The 18,061-nt window shown below is 33.9% G+C and overlaps 1 protein-coding gene across 7 annotated transcripts in view; it reads left to right on the plus strand.

The window, feature by feature from the left end:
• The window catches only part of USP25 (ubiquitin specific peptidase 25), a 67,869-nt gene extending 58,885 nt beyond the window's left edge, over window positions 1–8,984 (plus strand). For all 7 annotated transcript variants that reach the window (XM_083361972.1, XM_083361974.1, XM_083361975.1 and 4 more), the window contains 6 exons: window positions 969–1,147; window positions 2,347–2,425; window positions 2,804–2,883; window positions 4,791–4,914; window positions 7,718–7,913; window positions 8,373–8,984. In XM_083361972.1, coding sequence (XP_083218098.1) covers window positions 969–1,147; window positions 2,347–2,425; window positions 2,804–2,883; window positions 4,791–4,914; window positions 7,718–7,913; window positions 8,373–8,545 — 831 coding nt within the window. In that variant the 3' untranslated portion in view covers window positions 8,546–8,984. The remainder of the gene's footprint in view (window positions 1–968; window positions 1,148–2,346; window positions 2,426–2,803; window positions 2,884–4,790; window positions 4,915–7,717; window positions 7,914–8,372) is intronic.
• The last annotated feature ends 9,077 nt before the right edge of the window (window positions 8,985–18,061 follow it).

Raw genomic sequence — 18,061 nt, forward strand, 5'->3', positions numbered from 1 at the left:
TATTTATTTTTACTGAAATCTGGATACATTTAATTCAAAATATAATAAAGGATATATATTATATTTTGCATAGTTGTAAAACTGTTAACAGTCATTTCCTGGTTCAGTTTTAATATGAAACCTAAATAATTAAGATCTTGGTATTTGCATAGCAGCACAAAGGGATGGATAAAAGAGTCATATGCATAGTTATAAACTTGCGTGTAGACTACCATATAAATCCAAAATATACTTGCTTTTCAGTTAAAACATAGCATGGGAATTATTACATTATTTTCATTATAAATATATATGTTATGAAACTGACCTACATTCCTAAACAAATAAGATTCCAGATGCATGTTTCAAATTATATTGATTCAATGATACATTACCTTGTTTTTGTTTTATGTCTCTGTGTCACATTTTTAACTGTATTAGTATTATATATGACTTTATGTTTCTATAGGAAACAATGATAGCACATTCTTATGAATCCTGTTTATTTTTAAGGAACATTTTTGATTTCTTTAAAAATGCTTCAGTTCTTTTCTATGCTTTGCGTATAAAGATTATATTTATTGTAACTTGTTAATTGTACTCTACCAGATGCATATTTATTAAGCACTGTTGGGATGCAGTCCAGTGCTAATATAGAACTAAATGTTTGGACTATACAGTGCAATACAAAATATTAATCTGATACTATGCTTTCTTATTTTAAAAAAATCCGTTTTTCTTAGAAATAAAAGTTAATATTTAACTTAAATAGATTTTTGTTATAGATCAACACAAAAACAAAATTTGCAATCCAAACATTATTTCTAAAGAAATGCTAAATAGGAGCCTGTTTTAAGGATTGTTTAATCACACAATTCAACCTCTGTTTGTTATTTTAACATTTATATATAATTTTAATGTGTCTAGTAAGATCTTTAGTTTTGAAAGTGGACAATTCAGTAACATTTAATTTCATTATTTTGTATAAGGCAATAAAATTTGAATATGCAAGATTACTCAAACTGGCCCAAGAAGACACACCACCTGAGCGTGATTATCGTTTGCATCATGCAATTGTATACTTCATCCAGAATCAGGCGCCAAAGAAAATAATTGAGCGAACATTGCTGGAGCAGTTTGCAGATCACAATTTGAGCTTTGATGAAAGGTAACTATGTAAGGAGGCTTGCATGAAAAATATTTAAACAAAGATTCTTAAGGAATATCAAACTATCTAAATATTTTGGTGTAAATGGTTCAGATTTTTTTTTAAAGAACATTCTGTAAAAATAGTTATTTTTCTAATTCATAGTAAACCAGACTATATTCCATTACAAAATCTGAATATAGTTAATGTTTCATTTATGCTAAATGTTAGTGAAATAAAGTGCATTATTAATATATTTTATTTGAATATTCCTTCCATGCCTCAGGAACATATATGAAACAATCATATGTATTCTTGGTAGAAAGAAATACTGTTTCATATTCAGTAATACTGAAAGGTTTAAGAAAAACTATAATATCATACTTAAACTGTTTAGAAACAGTACTATAGCTCCATCTTGTGACACTTCATTATGTATAACTTAATATAGAAATAGTCTGGTGCACTTTTTAGGTAAGAGTTATCCCACTTTATCTAAATGAAGCAAAGAAAAGTGTATGGTGTTCATTTGATCACACAGTGGATATAAAAAGTAAACTATACACACCCCGTTAAAATACCAAGTTTTTGAGATGTAAAAAAATCAGATAATTCAGAATTTTTTTCAACTTCAGTATAACTATATAATTGTACAACATAAAAGCTGTACAATTCAGTTGAAAAACAAACTGAAATCTTTAATTATTAGTTCCCTCTCAGCCCTCAGAAGTAAGCAATTGTAAACCACTGCCAAAATTTTTGTTATAAAATTGCATTGTTTGTCCATATAGATGCCAGAGGTCAAGCTGGCACCGCCCCACATCAAAATACAGTTTTCGATCTAAAGCCTTGCTCCCAATAGCAATAGCACTTACCACTTCATAGTGCTTTGCAGCACTCTAAGTGGCTTACAAAGTCAGCATATTGCCCCCAACAATCAGTCCTTATTTTACCAACCTCAGAAGGATGGAAGGCTGAATCAACCTTGAGCTGGTTAGGATTGAACTCTTGGCAGTGGGCAGAGTCAGTCAGCCAGTAATTCTAACCACTGCACCATCATTTCACACAGGCTGATCTTATTTTTAAATAAATGTAGGGAGTAGCAGGTATATCTGAAACGAAAGCTATCAATTCTTTGCCTGGAATATTACTCTCATGCTTGTTGCTCTGAAGCATGGCTAATATGATCTTCATTAATTCATTTACTTTTACTTTCTAAGATGCCGTAATGTGATGAAAGTGGCTCAAGCCAAAATTCAAATGATAAAGCCAGATGAAGTCAACATGGAGGATTATGAGGTTAGGCTTCTGCTTTGAAACTGGTTCAATAAATTGTAAAGAAAAGTTGTATTTTAACCTACAGAACAGGCAAAAGCTCCAGTACAGCCACAACTATTTTATAACCAATTGTTGGACATTTTTATAAAATTAGTGGCTAGAGCTATCTGGACTTAATTATAAACCTGCTTGCAGTCATCTTTATGTGTAAAACAGGAATTAAAAAGGAATGGAAAACATATATAAAAAATTAAAGTCAGTAAAGTGTGTTATACTTAAAAAACTATTGCTTTTTCTCATTGATGTGAATGGCTACAGAGTTTTTACAGATCTGCCTTAAGTAAGCAAGTGACATTAGTGAATTTAATATTTTTTTATCTTTTTGTCATTTCTATGCAGTGGTGGCACCAAGAGTACAGAAATTTCAGAGATACAACAATATATCTCATGGTGGGATTGGAACTTTTTCAAAAAAGGAAGTAAGAGAATCAAAAACTGTTATTAAAATTAAAAGTAATACAATATACTTGAAGCTATTCTCTACTCCGAAGAAAAGATAACTATAATGAAACATTATAAATATTGTATTAAATCTAGGAACTTTATAAGATAGTACAAATTTTTCAGTTTTTTCTCCATTACAACTAATCTTAATGGTGGAGGATTCCTACTGTAGACACAGTGTGTCAGTTATACTCTTTAAAGAAGGATGAGGATGTATAAGTGAATAGTATTCCAGAGCTTGCAAACTTTAATTTCTTCTATAAACAATGACCAATGAATCCTTTTTCTTCTTTTCCTTTTTTGTTTTCTATGTTTTCTTTTAAAAATTATACTTTTAAGAAAATGGTTGTGAAAGAAATTGTTTTAAATATTGGAACAGAACCAAACCAAATATAAATTAATATGTAAAAGGATAGAGAAGACTATAACAAAACCCAGGTTCAGTTTTCATTCACAAAAATAGTAAAATGGTTAAAAAGAAAGAAAACTCATTTAGGTTATTTAAAATTCAAACAATTCAGAAGCTTTTAAGGATCATTGTACAATATTGTTCCTACACTGGTTGTTTTGCAAGTACAATTTCAGGTGCTGGTACTAAGAGAGAGAGAGAGATGATAAAATTTTGTATGATACTATCATTGTGTGAAATTAGGCATATTATAGAATGCCTAGGAAATGTATAAATGTCAAAAATGGGAGTTCAAAGTATGAAACGCTTAATATGTCACACATTTCCTAGGCATTCTCTGCAATGCCAAAAAGCAAACCGGTAAAGTATAAAATACTCCTGGTAAAATACCATTCTAGCCTTCCTTTTTGCAATGAGTAGGTTGGAACTTAACTTTTTCTCTCTCTTTTTTTTATAAGAAAGTCCTGTTCTTTATTTTTGCATTTCTTCTCACATTTTCATAGACATCTTTTCAATAAAGGGCTAGGGCTAGGATTTGAATAACTCAAATAGTGCAAAATCAGAAAATGTGAATTGGCTCATAGAATTGCCAAGAGTTGGACATGGCTAAATGAATAAGATCATCATCACCAACCCTTTTCATGACTCTCTTTTCATACTTTGCTTAAATAGTTCTTGTAATTCTGCATAATGCATAGGTATTGTATACAATGCCTAGGAAAAGTATATAGTATATTAAAACAACACAGACATTTCATACTTTGCCTAAAAATGTCATACATTCTATAGACTTCCTAGGCATTCTATATACAATGCCAGCTTTTCACACATTGCCAATAACATACATACTGTGAGCAGCCAAGACTGATCTTCATTAGAGCAGAGTGGAAATGGATGGATAGATCGATGGATGGATGATTAATCTTACATAAGTTGTTCTCACTGTACCTTTTCCTTACAACATAAAAATTTAAGAAATCTTATTGCTTTATTCCAATGTTTGGTATATATCTTAACTATTGATTCAAAGGGACGCGGTGGCTCAGTGGGTTAGGATGCTGAGCTTGTTGATCAGAAGGTCGGCAGTTTGGCAGGTCGAATCCCAAGTGCCGCGTAACAGAGTGAGCGCCTGTTACTTGTCCCAGCTTCTGCCAACCTAGCAGTTCGAAAGCACGTAAAAATGCAAGTAGAAAAATAGGGACCACTATGGTGGGAAGGTAACAGTGTTCCGTGCGCCTTTGGCGTCTAGTCATGCCGGCCACATGACCACGGAGACGTCCTTGGACAAGTGCTTCGGCTTTGAAACGGAGAAGAGCATCGGCCCCTAGAGTCGGAAACGACTAGCACGCATGTGCGTGGGAACCTTTACCTTTACTTTTTAACTATTGATTATATGATGGTATGCACTAGATGTATATACTTTATTAACATTATTTTAATGGCATTTGAAAATATCTTTAATTTGTTTTCTAGTTTTAAAGAAGCTTTGTTATATCTTATATGTGCATATCACAAGAACAAAGAGCTATCATCAAATGGTTTGTATAGGGGACATGATGAAGAACTGATATCCCATTACAGAAGAGAATGTTTGCTAGTAAGTAAAAAATCATACTTGAGATTCCCATTAATTTTTTTTAATAAAATCATAATCAGTTTAAAAAATCACTTGATAATTTTATCAAATTTAATGCTAGTCTTGTTACCGGTATTAATATGAGAGGATTGAACAAATTTAGTTTGCTTTTTATTAAACTACTAAGTTCCACTTTCAAAACAGAGTCAGGTAAGATCTGTCATACACATACAGCACAATTTTTGTTCAGAGTTCACAATAAATGATCTTATTGTCTATTTGGAAAAAGGAACAAGGGTGAGACAATGAAATATTTTTCAGTATACAAAACAAGCTCAGCTTTTTACTGTTTTAGGTAGATACATAGCCCAAATGTTTAAATTCCCCCATTAACTTGAGTTATTTAAGTATTCCTTCTACCTTATCTTGTATCTAATAGATTTTGAGCTAATTTCCAATAGATCACTACTTGCACTTGTTTAAGATAAGCCTGCAGAGCCAGAACTTCTGTTAAAGAGAGGAACTATTGTTACTGCATGTTCTAATAGTTTTATTCATGGGGATGGGGATTATATAAATTATTTTAGGAGATCATGACACTACAGAGTTTGAGAATCCCTGGTTTTATTAATCTTTCTTTATGATAATATGTTTCAGAAGACTTCTCATATATACAATCATGTTATTTGAGCTGTATTGTATTCTTTGTAGACAGTGGGGTTATTACTTTTTTTATTGAAAAGTTTTACAATACATTTTTAAATACAAAAAAGCCCCCCCTCCCCTCTCCCCAACCCCTCCCTACCCTACCCTCCCCCCTCCCCGACTTCCCAGAGCTGAATACAGGGTATAAAAATACAAACAAACATAATCTAAAATATGCTAACAACAATAAAACATTAAGTTCTATCGCACTTTAACTCTCCGTCAAATTATTAATAAAATAACTATTAACTAATTATACATCATATAGATCCACTACTTATTCAAATGCTAAATGAAACTTTTTAGTCCCATATTTATTCTGAATATATTCAGTCCATCTCCTCCATTCCACAATGTATCTCTGTTGCGATTGGTCTTTCAAATACGCTGAAATCTTTGCCATTTCCGCCAAGTTAGAAACTTTTAAAGTCCATTCTTCTATAGTCGGCAGTTCTTCCTTCTTCCAATATTGAGCTACTAAAAGTCTCGCTGCCGTAATTAAATTCAACATCAACTTAACATCTATAACAGTAGTATCTGTAATAATACCCAATAAAAACAACTGCGGAGAAAACTTTATCCTTTTCTTAAATATCTTTTGCATATTCCACCAAATTTTAATCCAAAAAGCTTTAACCTTTTTATAAGTCCACCATATATGAAAGTACGTTGCATCCTCACAACCACACCTCCAACATTTGGGCTGGCAATTCGGATACATACTTGCTAATTTTTTAGGGTCTAGGTGCCACCTATAAAATATTTTATAAAAATTCTTTCTTAAATTTTGGGCTTGTGTAAATTTTACATTTCTAACCCAGATCTTTTCCCAAGTATCCATTGTTATAACTTCTTGAAAATTCTGAGCCCACTTTATCATACAGCCTTTGACAAGTTCCGTTTCTGAATCAATTTCTATCAATGCATTATATATCCTTTTTATATGTGCTTGACCTTGATATCTAATTTGTTTTACCAAATTTTCATCAATCATCGAAAAACCAACTTTCTGGTCCTCTTTCCATCTAGCCTGTAATTGCCCATACTGAAACCAAGTTTGTACAATTTTTTCTTCTTTTAAAATTTTATATGACTTTAATTTCCATACATTCCTCTCTAAACTTAAAATTTCCTTATATGTAGTCACATCATGTTTAAATCCCACATTTATATTTTCTATTGCATGTTTAGGTATTGCCCAAATGGGTATCTTATAATTTAACTTATGTCTGTACTTTTTCCAAACCCGCAACAGAACATACCTTAAAATATGTATCTTAAATACATTATCCACCTTCTTATCATACAATAAATATGCATGCCAACCAAATAACAAATCATGACCCTCAAGATTTAATAATCTCCCTTGCGTTAAGTTAAACCAGTCACTTATCGCTGACAAAGCAGCAGCGAAACATCCTGCAAATCTTTTACTGTCAAAGCTGGTGCAGGGGGAGGGGGCATTAAAGCCTGTAACGAGGATTGCTGCACTGGGGAAGCCCCCATGCTTCTAGGAACTTTAGATGATTTGGCAGCCATTTTCACCCACTCAATTCTGTTGCGTACTTTCACTTTTTAAAAATCTCCACAAAATCCACTGAGTTAAAGATCAAATACTTGCTCTGACATGATTCTCCTGTACAGCTCTGCCTGCATCCAAGTAATCCAAAGTTCACTCTCGCTGGCAGGGATGGTTGCTGCGTCCTGCTCTGCTCCAAAGCCCTGGAGCAGAGGCGTCCCGAGGTCCGGAGCAAACTCAGGCTTTGGGGGGGCTCAATCCTTCAACCACCAGAGTTTCAACTCTGGCGGTCTGGGAGAGCTCTACCCCTGCCTGGGCGCTCACCCCCTCTTCTCCCGAGGAGCGGGCTTCCGAGCCGCCAAAACAGCTGATCGGCGCTGTTTTCGGCGGTTCTACGGAGCGACGGGGCTGACAGCCTAAATGGCTGCCGGCAACGGAGCCTTGCCACCCGGAAGTCTCTCAGTGGGGTTATTACTTATTTTGAAGTTACATCTATACCTTTTTGCATGGGGAGAAAAGTCTGTTTGAAAAACTGGATCTCTTTGGAATTAGTATAAATATTTACTGTTTTGTGATTGTTTTTTTTAATATTGCATGAAGAAATTGAATGAGTGTGCTGCTACACAGTTTGAATCTGGAGATGATCAACAGGTGAATAAGGGATTGGAAATTATGAATGACCTGATCGTCCCTTGTCTACCATTATTGCTGGTGGATGAAACAGAGGAAAAGGATATTGTTGCTGTGGAAGATATGAGAAACAGGTGGTGTTCATACCTTGGACAAGAAATGGAGCGTAAGTTCTGGATTTTTTTTTAGACATACAGTATATAATAATTATATGATTTATAATTAACTCAAATGAATTACATTTCTGGATTTGCACATATCCCTTGAAAGCAAAATACGTTGAATTTCTATTCAGGTAGGAGTAATTTGAATGTATCCTTAAAGTTAATATATGGGAAATAGGGAGAGAAACTGGGTTGTAATGGTGAAAATGTTAACTATCAGATTGACCATAAAGCATAAAATTTGTTCTTTATACTTGTTATACTTGTTCTTTATAATGCAATAATTCTTTTCATCCCAGAGACACCCATAGGGATTTGCAGTCACAGGAAAGCAGTTTTGTAACTAGCTAGAATCAGTCATCACTGAGAGATCTTGTAAGATATTTTGCTTGTTTCTTGATAACAGAAAAAAAAGAGTTCCAAAAACTATTTATCGATAAATACTTTTTTTTTCTTTACAGCTAACTTACAAGAAAAATTGACAGATTTCCTGCCAAAATTGCTAGATTGTTCTACAGAAATTAAAGGTTTCAATGACTCACCAAAATTACCTTCTTATTCCACCAATGAACTGTGTGAGCGTTTTGCCCGAATCATGTTGTCACTCAGTCGAACTCCAGCTGATGGAAGATAAACACTGAAGACCTTCATTAAGCACACTGTATAAACTGTTTTTTTTAATTCTTAATCCTTGCCTTCCTATCACAGGATTTGCTTGTTGCTGCTATAGTTTTTAACTCTTTCATTTTAATAACTGTAAGAAAAGAAAGAGGACTGTACAGAAATTAGCCAGACTGCAGGCAATATTACTGAGAATCGCATGGTACTCAGTTCCTAGTCAGCCAGAATTTGCGCAACATTACAACATTATTTTGGCAAACCTGCTTTTTTGCCACTTACCTGTTACAGTATTATTTTACTTTTAACTTAAGAGCCTTTACTTCATGAACAGTTTTCTGTTCGGTCTGGACTATTCTGTGACTCCATCAATTTTAAAGTGACCAGTGTAAAATACATGATACCTGGTAGCTTGTAAATTACATCAAAGAATAAAAAAGTTTTATTTATGGCTACTTTGGTTGCAAATGAATTATATTTTTTTAATGAGAAATTTATATTTGTGAATTACAAACCTACATTTTATATAAGGTATATAGCATAATTGACTTATTGATATGATAAGTAGTGCAGGCAGGCATAAGATCCTTGGAAAATTGTTGGTGTTTAAACTATATGTTGAATACTTAGCACACAGGAAAGTTTTAGGCATTTGGACTCTAGTGTTCTCAGCCTATCAAGTTGTAATTCTCTGGTGGTCATTGGCTTCCATTTCCAGAACCAAGTAGCTGTCTAAACTAATAAGCGACCCTGGTATTGGTCTTACCTGTCTACCTAGCTTATCTGAATCACACAGACTTTGCAGGATGCATGTTCTCAGTTCTTTAAATTGGAAAAATAATCACTGCACAAAGAACTTTAGGACTTCGATAGCAGATGCAAGTCAGAATAAGGGCAATAGAAATTACAGGTAGTCCTCGACTTGCAACAGTTCATTTAGTGACCATCCAAAGATACAGCAGCATTGAAAAAAGTGACTTATGACCGTTTTCCCCATCCCAGTGGTCACATCATCAAGATTCAGATGCTTGGCAACTGACTCATATTTATGACGAGGTCATGTGATCATGTTTTTGTGGCCTTCTGACAAGCAAAGTCATTGGGGAAGCCAGTTTCAATTAACAACTTTAGTGATTCATTTAGCAACTGTGAAAAGAAAGGTTGTGAAATGGAGCAAAACTCATTTAATGATTGTCTCGCACTTAACAACAAGAATTTTGGGCTCAATTGTGGTTGTAAGTTGAGGACTACCTCTACTGCTGTTTTCTATAATGTAGTTTCTATGTCCTCTGTATAAAAAAGTATGTGAAGGTAAATTGAACTTTCCATTTAAGGGTTATTTACATTATTTCTCATCTATTGCTAGAAATACATGGCTGACATATTAGAAAAACACAAATTGATAGGGATTTTTAAGATTATGAATTTACAAATATGAATAGTATAGTTAAACACTTTTCTATTAGTCATAATTTAAAACGTTAAATTACACATATATAACTGCATTTGTTGCCAATTTTTCCTGTGCAAAGAAATGTTTATTTACATTAAATAACACTAACAAAAAATCAGTGTATTGCTTTAATTTATAAGTGATTTATGTGGTCAAGAGGTAACATTTTTATATTTCCATGTAAGTCTCAAGACTCCTTTGCAAATAACTTGTGCAGTGATTGGGTTATTATCAAATACATGCAAATAAACAAGTCAAAATGCTTCAGTAATCACCTAAACATTAGTTTTTTCAATAATGTCATTAAGCAAGCAAAGCTAAATATCTGTGTTTTATAACAAGTAGTGCAGAATATTTTGATAATGTATATCTATCCAAGACAACAACATGGTAACCTCAAATTTGAGGAATGAAACATCACAATTTCTTTATTTTTGCTGGTAACTTGTTTAATTTCTAGATATCAATTTTATTTTTATGAGATTTGATTATATGAAAAAGGTATATTGTAACAAATCAGCAAAATTTTATTATATATACATCTTTATAAATTATTCCATTCCCAGGATTCTGGGTGACTATACAGAGGGAAATTCTATTAAAACCAGTAAAATATAATAGGGATTAAATAGGTCTATTGAATAAGGCACAGACTCATTCTGTAACTATTCTTTCGTCTACCCCTTTCCTTCTCTCCATAAGAGTGCAAATCAACAAATAATATTTTCAAGAAAAAAAAATGGCCTTAATTTTCATAAAATTTGCTTACATCATGTCACTTAAGATTAAGTCTGGGATGTGGAATCCTTTAGATCAGGGGTGTCAAACTGCCGGCCCATGGGCCGGATGCGTCATAGCGAAACCGCGCCCACCCCATTGCTGGCAATGGAAAAAAAGTCGTGATGTGTCACAACACGTAAAATGACGTTGCAAGTTCGGCACTCCTGCTTTAGATCCTTTTTACTATTTTGTATTTGCTAGTTTGTAGTTCTGTTCAAGATATGTATTATTGCTATCCTAATTTAAGTGATCAATAACAAATTCCTGATAGAAGAGGAGAAAAATAGTTTTTTTAAAAAATAAGTACTATGTTATCTCAACATTAGACTTTTGTTCTGGAATCTCTAGTGCTTATTTGTTAAATATCTGTTAAAAATTCAATGATAAGACAAACTGAACCAAAATGCTTTCTTTATTGTTCAATTCCCCATCCCTACTTCTTGTGATTTCTTAAAATTTAAAATCCAAAAATCCATCTTAATGGACAATAACAGTGGTATTTTGGTGGTGTTCTTTTGAATTACATAATTCCTTGCTTTTGTTTTACTAGTGTTAGATTAATGAATGAGTTGTTCTTTATTGGATTATTTATTATTATTTATTATTTTCTGTTTTATTTCAGTGAGAGACCTATTTTTAATATAGAACAAAATAATTTATTGACATTGAAAAAGGCCTTGACAGCCTTCGTTTTATTTTTCACTCATAGATAATTTACAGCAGCCTTCAATTTAGCAACCCTTTGAGATTATGATGCTATAAACAAAGTAGCTTTGCAAGCAATCCTTACATTTATGACCATCACAGCATCCTGCAGTCACATGATTGTCATTTCTGAGCTTCACAATTGACTTACAGAAAGCAGAGTTAATAGCAAAAGTGGAAGTAAAATCACAAGTTGTGTTCACATGATGTGTCACCTAACAATCACAACACTTTATTTAACAACCGAAAGAGCTTGTAAGCTTGTTACCATAACATGATTTTCTATCTAGTATCTGTGGTGCTTACCAATGGATTTCCCAAGTGTGATTAAATAAGGATTACCTCTAGTAGTATTTTGTGCTGGAGAGAACTATTTAATCCCACTTTCAACTGATTATGGAAATAATCCTTAGCAATCTTAAAGCTGAATCAGTTATGGTTTGTCTCCCACACAGCATCTTTCTGTGCTTTCACTTCTGGCCTCTGTTTCTGTCAAGAAGCTGGGGAAATAGTTTTTCATCACCATTGACAAACTACCTTCACCAAACTAGTCTGAAAACCATAACCCTTTCTGTCAGCTATTTTGCTTAGCCTTAGCAGATCAGTTTGCTTCTTCTGAATCGCAAACTACAAATTCTTCCTCAGTACAGAATTATCAGCCCATGCCGATAACATCATCAAACAGAGATCCAACCTAGAACTGAGGAAAAATTTCCTGACATAACAATTGGCCGAGCCTTCAGAGGGTGTGTTCCATCACTAGAGGTTTTTAAGAAGAGATTAGACAGATTTTTTTCCCGAAAAGGTTTTCTGCTTGGCAAGCCGGATTACAAGGTCTCCAAGATCCCTTTCAATTCTGTTGTTTTGTATAAAAACTCCAAGAATGCCAAACAGCCTCCTGCTCCATTAGTTAATTGTTCTGTCATTTAAATGTTTTCAGCTATATGTGCTGCATTCAACTGTTGTAATCAGGCATAGAACTCAGTATCTATCACAGAATCTTAATTTGGGTCCACAGATTAGAAAAAAAAACACTTTAACCTTGAGATCATTGTATCATCTCAAGTCCATCAGAGAACGCCCAAAACAACACAAGAACAGCAACAACCAAAAAAATCACAGTCCCTTACAGAACATTTCAGAGATGACGGCAAGACTACTACGCCAACACGACCTCACGGTAGCCCACAAACCAGCCTCAACTTTCAGACGGAGCTTATCAAAATTAAAGAGCCAACAGAAACAAATCAAAGATCAGGTGTCATATAACAAACCCAGTACAATAACTGTGAAAGGAACTATGAGGGCTATATGTTCTTTTGAGAGCGGGCATCAGAATTTTTTTTAATGTGTGCCAGCGTGTTCACAGAAGAATGACAATAAATGTTGTCTTCTTTAGACTACATATTATTTTCTTTGATTGTATATATTATATATTCTATATTATTTTTATATTATATTCCTTGATTCTCTATACAGTATATCCTCCTTCCAAAATTATATTGGTTGAATTACATTGAGCAACTCTTGGCCTATATTTAGTGGTGGAAAATAATGCTTCAAACCTTTTCACTGGAGGAAGAGTGACATCCAGTGGCCATATACATAATTTCTAACCCTAGGAATTCAAGAAAATAGTGTAATACGTATCTATTGTGTTTGCACATCAATGAGTGACACAACAACTAAAATAAAATAAGTAAACTGTGGTGAACAACCTTGTTTTGCTTAACAGCTATTTTTGACATCTTATGATAAGAGAAGTAACTTGGACAGTTTTTTTCAACATTCACAAGAATTGAGATTGGGATAAATAGAACAGGTTAATGAGGAAACTTGACTGTAGATGGCTGGGGTTAGGATAAAACTAGCTTGGTTTTATGTAATAAATCTATTCAAGCCCAATTCCAATTCTTATGACAACTTCATATTACAAATAAAATTATCTTCCATTTATAGCTTTTATAATTATTTCAGTATCTATCTTTTGTTCCTTAAACAATAAGGTTTTAGTTGAAGCTGATGCATTTAGAGCCCTGCTAGCTGTCTGCTTATGTGATTCCAGGCAGTTACTATATCTGAAACTAGACAGTTGGTTCATTACAACTGCTTTGATTTCATGGCTTGTTCCATTAAAGTAAATAATTGATAAATCAATGTGTTATTAAAACCCATTTGTGAAAGTGAATTAAAAATTATTTAAATACCTCGCTATATATAATGGGATAAAAAAGGTAAAGGTTCCCCTGCACATGCGTGCTAGCCGTTTCCAACTCTAGGGGCCGGTGCTCATCTCAGTTTCAAAGCCAAAGAGCCTCCGCTTGTCCAAGGACGTCTCCGTGGTCATGTGGCCAGCATGACTAGACGCCAAAGGTGCACAGAACGCTGTTACCTTCCCACCATAGTGGTCCCTATTTTTCTACTTGCATTTTTACGTGCTTTCGAACTGCTAGGTTGGCAGAAGCTGGGACAAGTAACAGGCGCTCACTCTGCTACGCAGCACTCGGGATTCGACCTGCCAAACTGCCGACCTTCTGATCGACAAGCTGGGCGTCCTAACCCACTGAGCCACCGCGTCCCTTTTATATAATGGGATAGTGATGTCTATATCATAAATTGTCACATTCCACTGAATTAAGACAGTTGTTTCCACTAGTGGAAAATTACAATTCAACCTTAATATGTTTAAAACTGTTGCATCTTTATAGCTCCCTCCGGTCCATTTACTTTGTATCATTGTCCTCAGAGGGTGTGATACAAAGCCTGGGCATTAGCAAAAATATATTATTTAACTCCTAAGGTATTTCGTTCCTATATACAAAAGAATGGTTGTTTAGTGAAAAAGGAAAAAAAATCAATGTATATCATATGCAGGAGAAGGCAAAAAACTTCATACTTTTAGCATCATCATATAGCTGTGGCTTGCAATGTCAGTGTAAAGGACTGTAAACATGTTTATTATTTTGAACTTCTATCTCAGGTTATTTGAAGCTTAACAGAGCAGTGAAAAATACACACACAAAATATGAAAGAAATGAAGCAATCCCTGAGATAGAAGGCTCGATCTTTTATTATCTTAACATTTTTATTTATTTTCCTTATTTATTATGTTGTATGTTAAATGATAACATAAAATACAATGGTAACGCTCAAGCCTCAAGTACAAAAGATAAAATAAAAATAAAAAATAGAAGCTACAAACTTCACGCACCCTCAAATGTCCCCTTAATTTATAACAAATTCCTGTGCAAGAAAATTCCTAAAAAATAGACAGCTCCTGAAAACATCCCATTCGGAGGCTCTGCCAGCTGGCAATCTGGTAGGGATCCTCCTAAAGGGATTTACCTTATCTCATCTAGTTAGATGGGCAGATGAAGACAGGAGAAGGCACTTCTTCAGATAACCAGGTCCAAAGCCTTAAAGATGAATCACAGATGGAAGTCAGCTGGCAACCAGTACTACTCAAAGAGCACTGATGTCCTTTGGCTTAAAGTAAGATACCCATTACTGCCCATGCTGCATTCTGGGTGGCTCCACGTAAAGTGCATTGCAGTAATCAAATCTTGATGTGAGTAGGGCATGAGTGAGACAGACAATACTTATTAGCCATTGATTCATAATTACTAAGGCATTGGGGGGCAAAAACTGAGCTATTCCCAGGTCCTGCTTGAATCCACCCTCTAAAAAGTTATACATAACAGACTTTCCCCTGCAAAAAAACTTCCTAGCCATATTTTTCAAATGATAAGCAAAATGCAATCATTTTCACTACCTAGGACAGACAGGTTTTCAGACTAGGATGTAAGAATTTGCCTTTCAGTCCTAGTCAGATTGAGATCATCATTTTAGTTCAGATTCTTGATGTGTCTTAAGTTAATTCCATTTTCTATATTTTCAGAAATGTCCTTCCAAGTCATCACAGTTATGACAGGCATCCGGGTTTGTTTAACAATTTAACCTGATTTGGAAAATATATTTTATTTGGAGATTTGACCGAATCACCTAAGACTCTAATCTCAAAATTAAAGATAGTTGTAACTTTATATGACTATTCTCAAACTACTTCATACAACAGGAGCATTTCCCCATTTATATATGGACCAATCTTCCAGGAACTTTGTACCGTACTTCAACTTCTATCAGCTTAACCACCACAGTAAAAAGCAATACACTGTGATGTTGTTCAAGTCTCTGGAGTCTATCGCAATATGAGAAATTCAAAATGGCAGGCATCTCACAATTGATTATGATATATATTCTTAACCCAACTGAGAATATAGACAAGGCAACACAACATGGCAAAACCAATAAAAACTATATATCACACTGAGTATGGTCATAAAAGTAGGAATTTCACTTTTGTATCCTTTCCTTGAATATAGTAGAGAACTGGAAGAATGAAGAACATCTGTTTAAATCTGAATTAGCTGGAGTGTGGGGGGAGAGTAAGGAATATAATAGAACCGGAAGAGGCCCTGAAAAATACCATTGTTAAATGAATTTGTGCTGCTTAATTTAAACCTTGTATAAGACAGTTAGAAATAGTTTTGTAATATTTGATTGATATTTAATAGTATTTATCCTGCAATCCATATATTCCATTCTTCATATAAAACTGGCCATTAGTATTAAAATTTTAGAATAAGTTATAAATGCAGTGGTTGCTTTGGCTGAATACTATGCTCTGAATTAACTTTTTGTGCTTCAAAAACAAGACTTCATTTTTTTTTCCTTCACTACAAAATTCTGTTCATTGCCAATTGTTTTCAATTTCAGTGGTATAGTTGGATTATTTTTAAATATATTGAAAGAACTATATCTATTTATTTATTTATTTTATTATTTATTTATTTGATTTGTATACCGCCCTTCTCCCTGAGGACTCAGGGAGGTGAACAGTGACAAAAAACAGAATGCACAAATACAGATATTGAAAAACAAATTAAACCCTAATTTTGCCCAAATGCAGAAGATAGTTATCTTAAAACAATAATTAAAACAGAACCCGTCAGACCAGACCGGATTGCTTAAACAGATATGTTTTTAGGTCGCGTCGGAAGGAGCGAAGGTCGGGAGCCATCCGGAGCTCAACCGGTAAACGGTTCCATAGGTCAGGTGCGCTCACAGAGAACGCCTTCCCTCTGGGAGCCACCAGACGGCATTCTCCGAATGGCGGAACCCTTAGGAGGCCCTCTCTGTGGGAGCGCACTGGACAGAGGGACGTTGACGCTGGCAGCAGGTGATTCCTAAGGTACTCCGGACCCATGCCATGTAGGGCTTTGAAAACTTTGAAAATCTAGTTGGAAATCATATCAAATCAATTAAGTTAAACAAATCTAACTTTGAAAAACGCTGTAATTTATGTTAATCTATTCTAATTTACATATATTTATTATACACAGTTTAATGGAAGTATCCATTCTAATAACTGTTTGCAGATTTTGCTGCCAATGTTTTATTGCTATGTAATACATTTAAATATTGATTTTCTTTAGCATTGGGCACTTACAAAATTGAAGGTGAAGCTTCATATGTCTTATTAAATATTGACAGGTTAAGGACTCTGCTTTTAAGAATGGGTGGAATGTTAAAAAAAATGCGGTCATAAGGATGCAGTCTGAAATACTGATGAAGAATGAAGTTGAATGAAGAAATCTGAACATTCGCTTTTTAATTTTTTCTACCATTTCATAATGTCTTCACATTGCTAAATATGTAAATACCTTTTTATCAAAGGTTTTTCAGTGTTTCAATATTTAACTGGGCATAGTGAATTAAGAGTATTCTTAGTTTTAGATGGCCGGCAAACTACATGGGAAACTTTTTCATATATTGAAAACATACTTTTCAGTGAGAGAGGGGGAGTTCAATGAGAGAAGAAATAAGATGCTTCATTGTTCTATGTGGGGGTTTTGACTGCAGCCAATACTTTTCATCGTATATAACTATCCAGAGGATTTTAGGTATTAGACTATTAAACTCAGGAAAGGATCTAGCAGACTGGTGTGAATCTTTGTGCTTTCTGCTTCTACTTTCTGCCTTCTGCAATTTATTTATTTATTTATTTTATTTTATTTATTATTTGTTTATTTATTTATGCTTCCTATTTCTTAGGAATTTACATTTACATTTATGTCTTTATAAATTAGAAAGGGGTCATAATGTAATGGTTAATAACATGTTTGCATAGAAAAGGATTTGAAATTATTTCAAATTATTATTTTTAAAAAACAGAACTACTGTATGAAACTAATATTGCAAAGTTCTTTTGCCAGCCAGCATCATCTTTAGATAAAATCTCTGTCTGTCTGTCTATCTTTATTTTTTAAATTTTTATGCCATCTATCTTAGTCAATGACCCTGGGTGGCTTACCATTCAGAAGTATTACTTCTGAAATACTCAAATATTAATACAATAATGTAATTATAAAATAATTCAACATTAGAAATACATCACCGAATGAAGATAAAACTTTCTAACTAAGTTTAAGAAAAGCTTTACTTATAACTAAAATGGAAATAAAAATATTGTATAGTATAATTCAACCCCTTCATGGATTACTCCCTTGTTGTGGCGAAGGGACTTGCGTAATT

Source organism: Vipera ursinii (genome assembly GCF_947247035.1).
Source record: "Vipera ursinii genome assembly, chromosome: 4".
NCBI lineage: Eukaryota > Metazoa > Chordata > Lepidosauria > Squamata > Viperidae > Vipera > Vipera ursinii.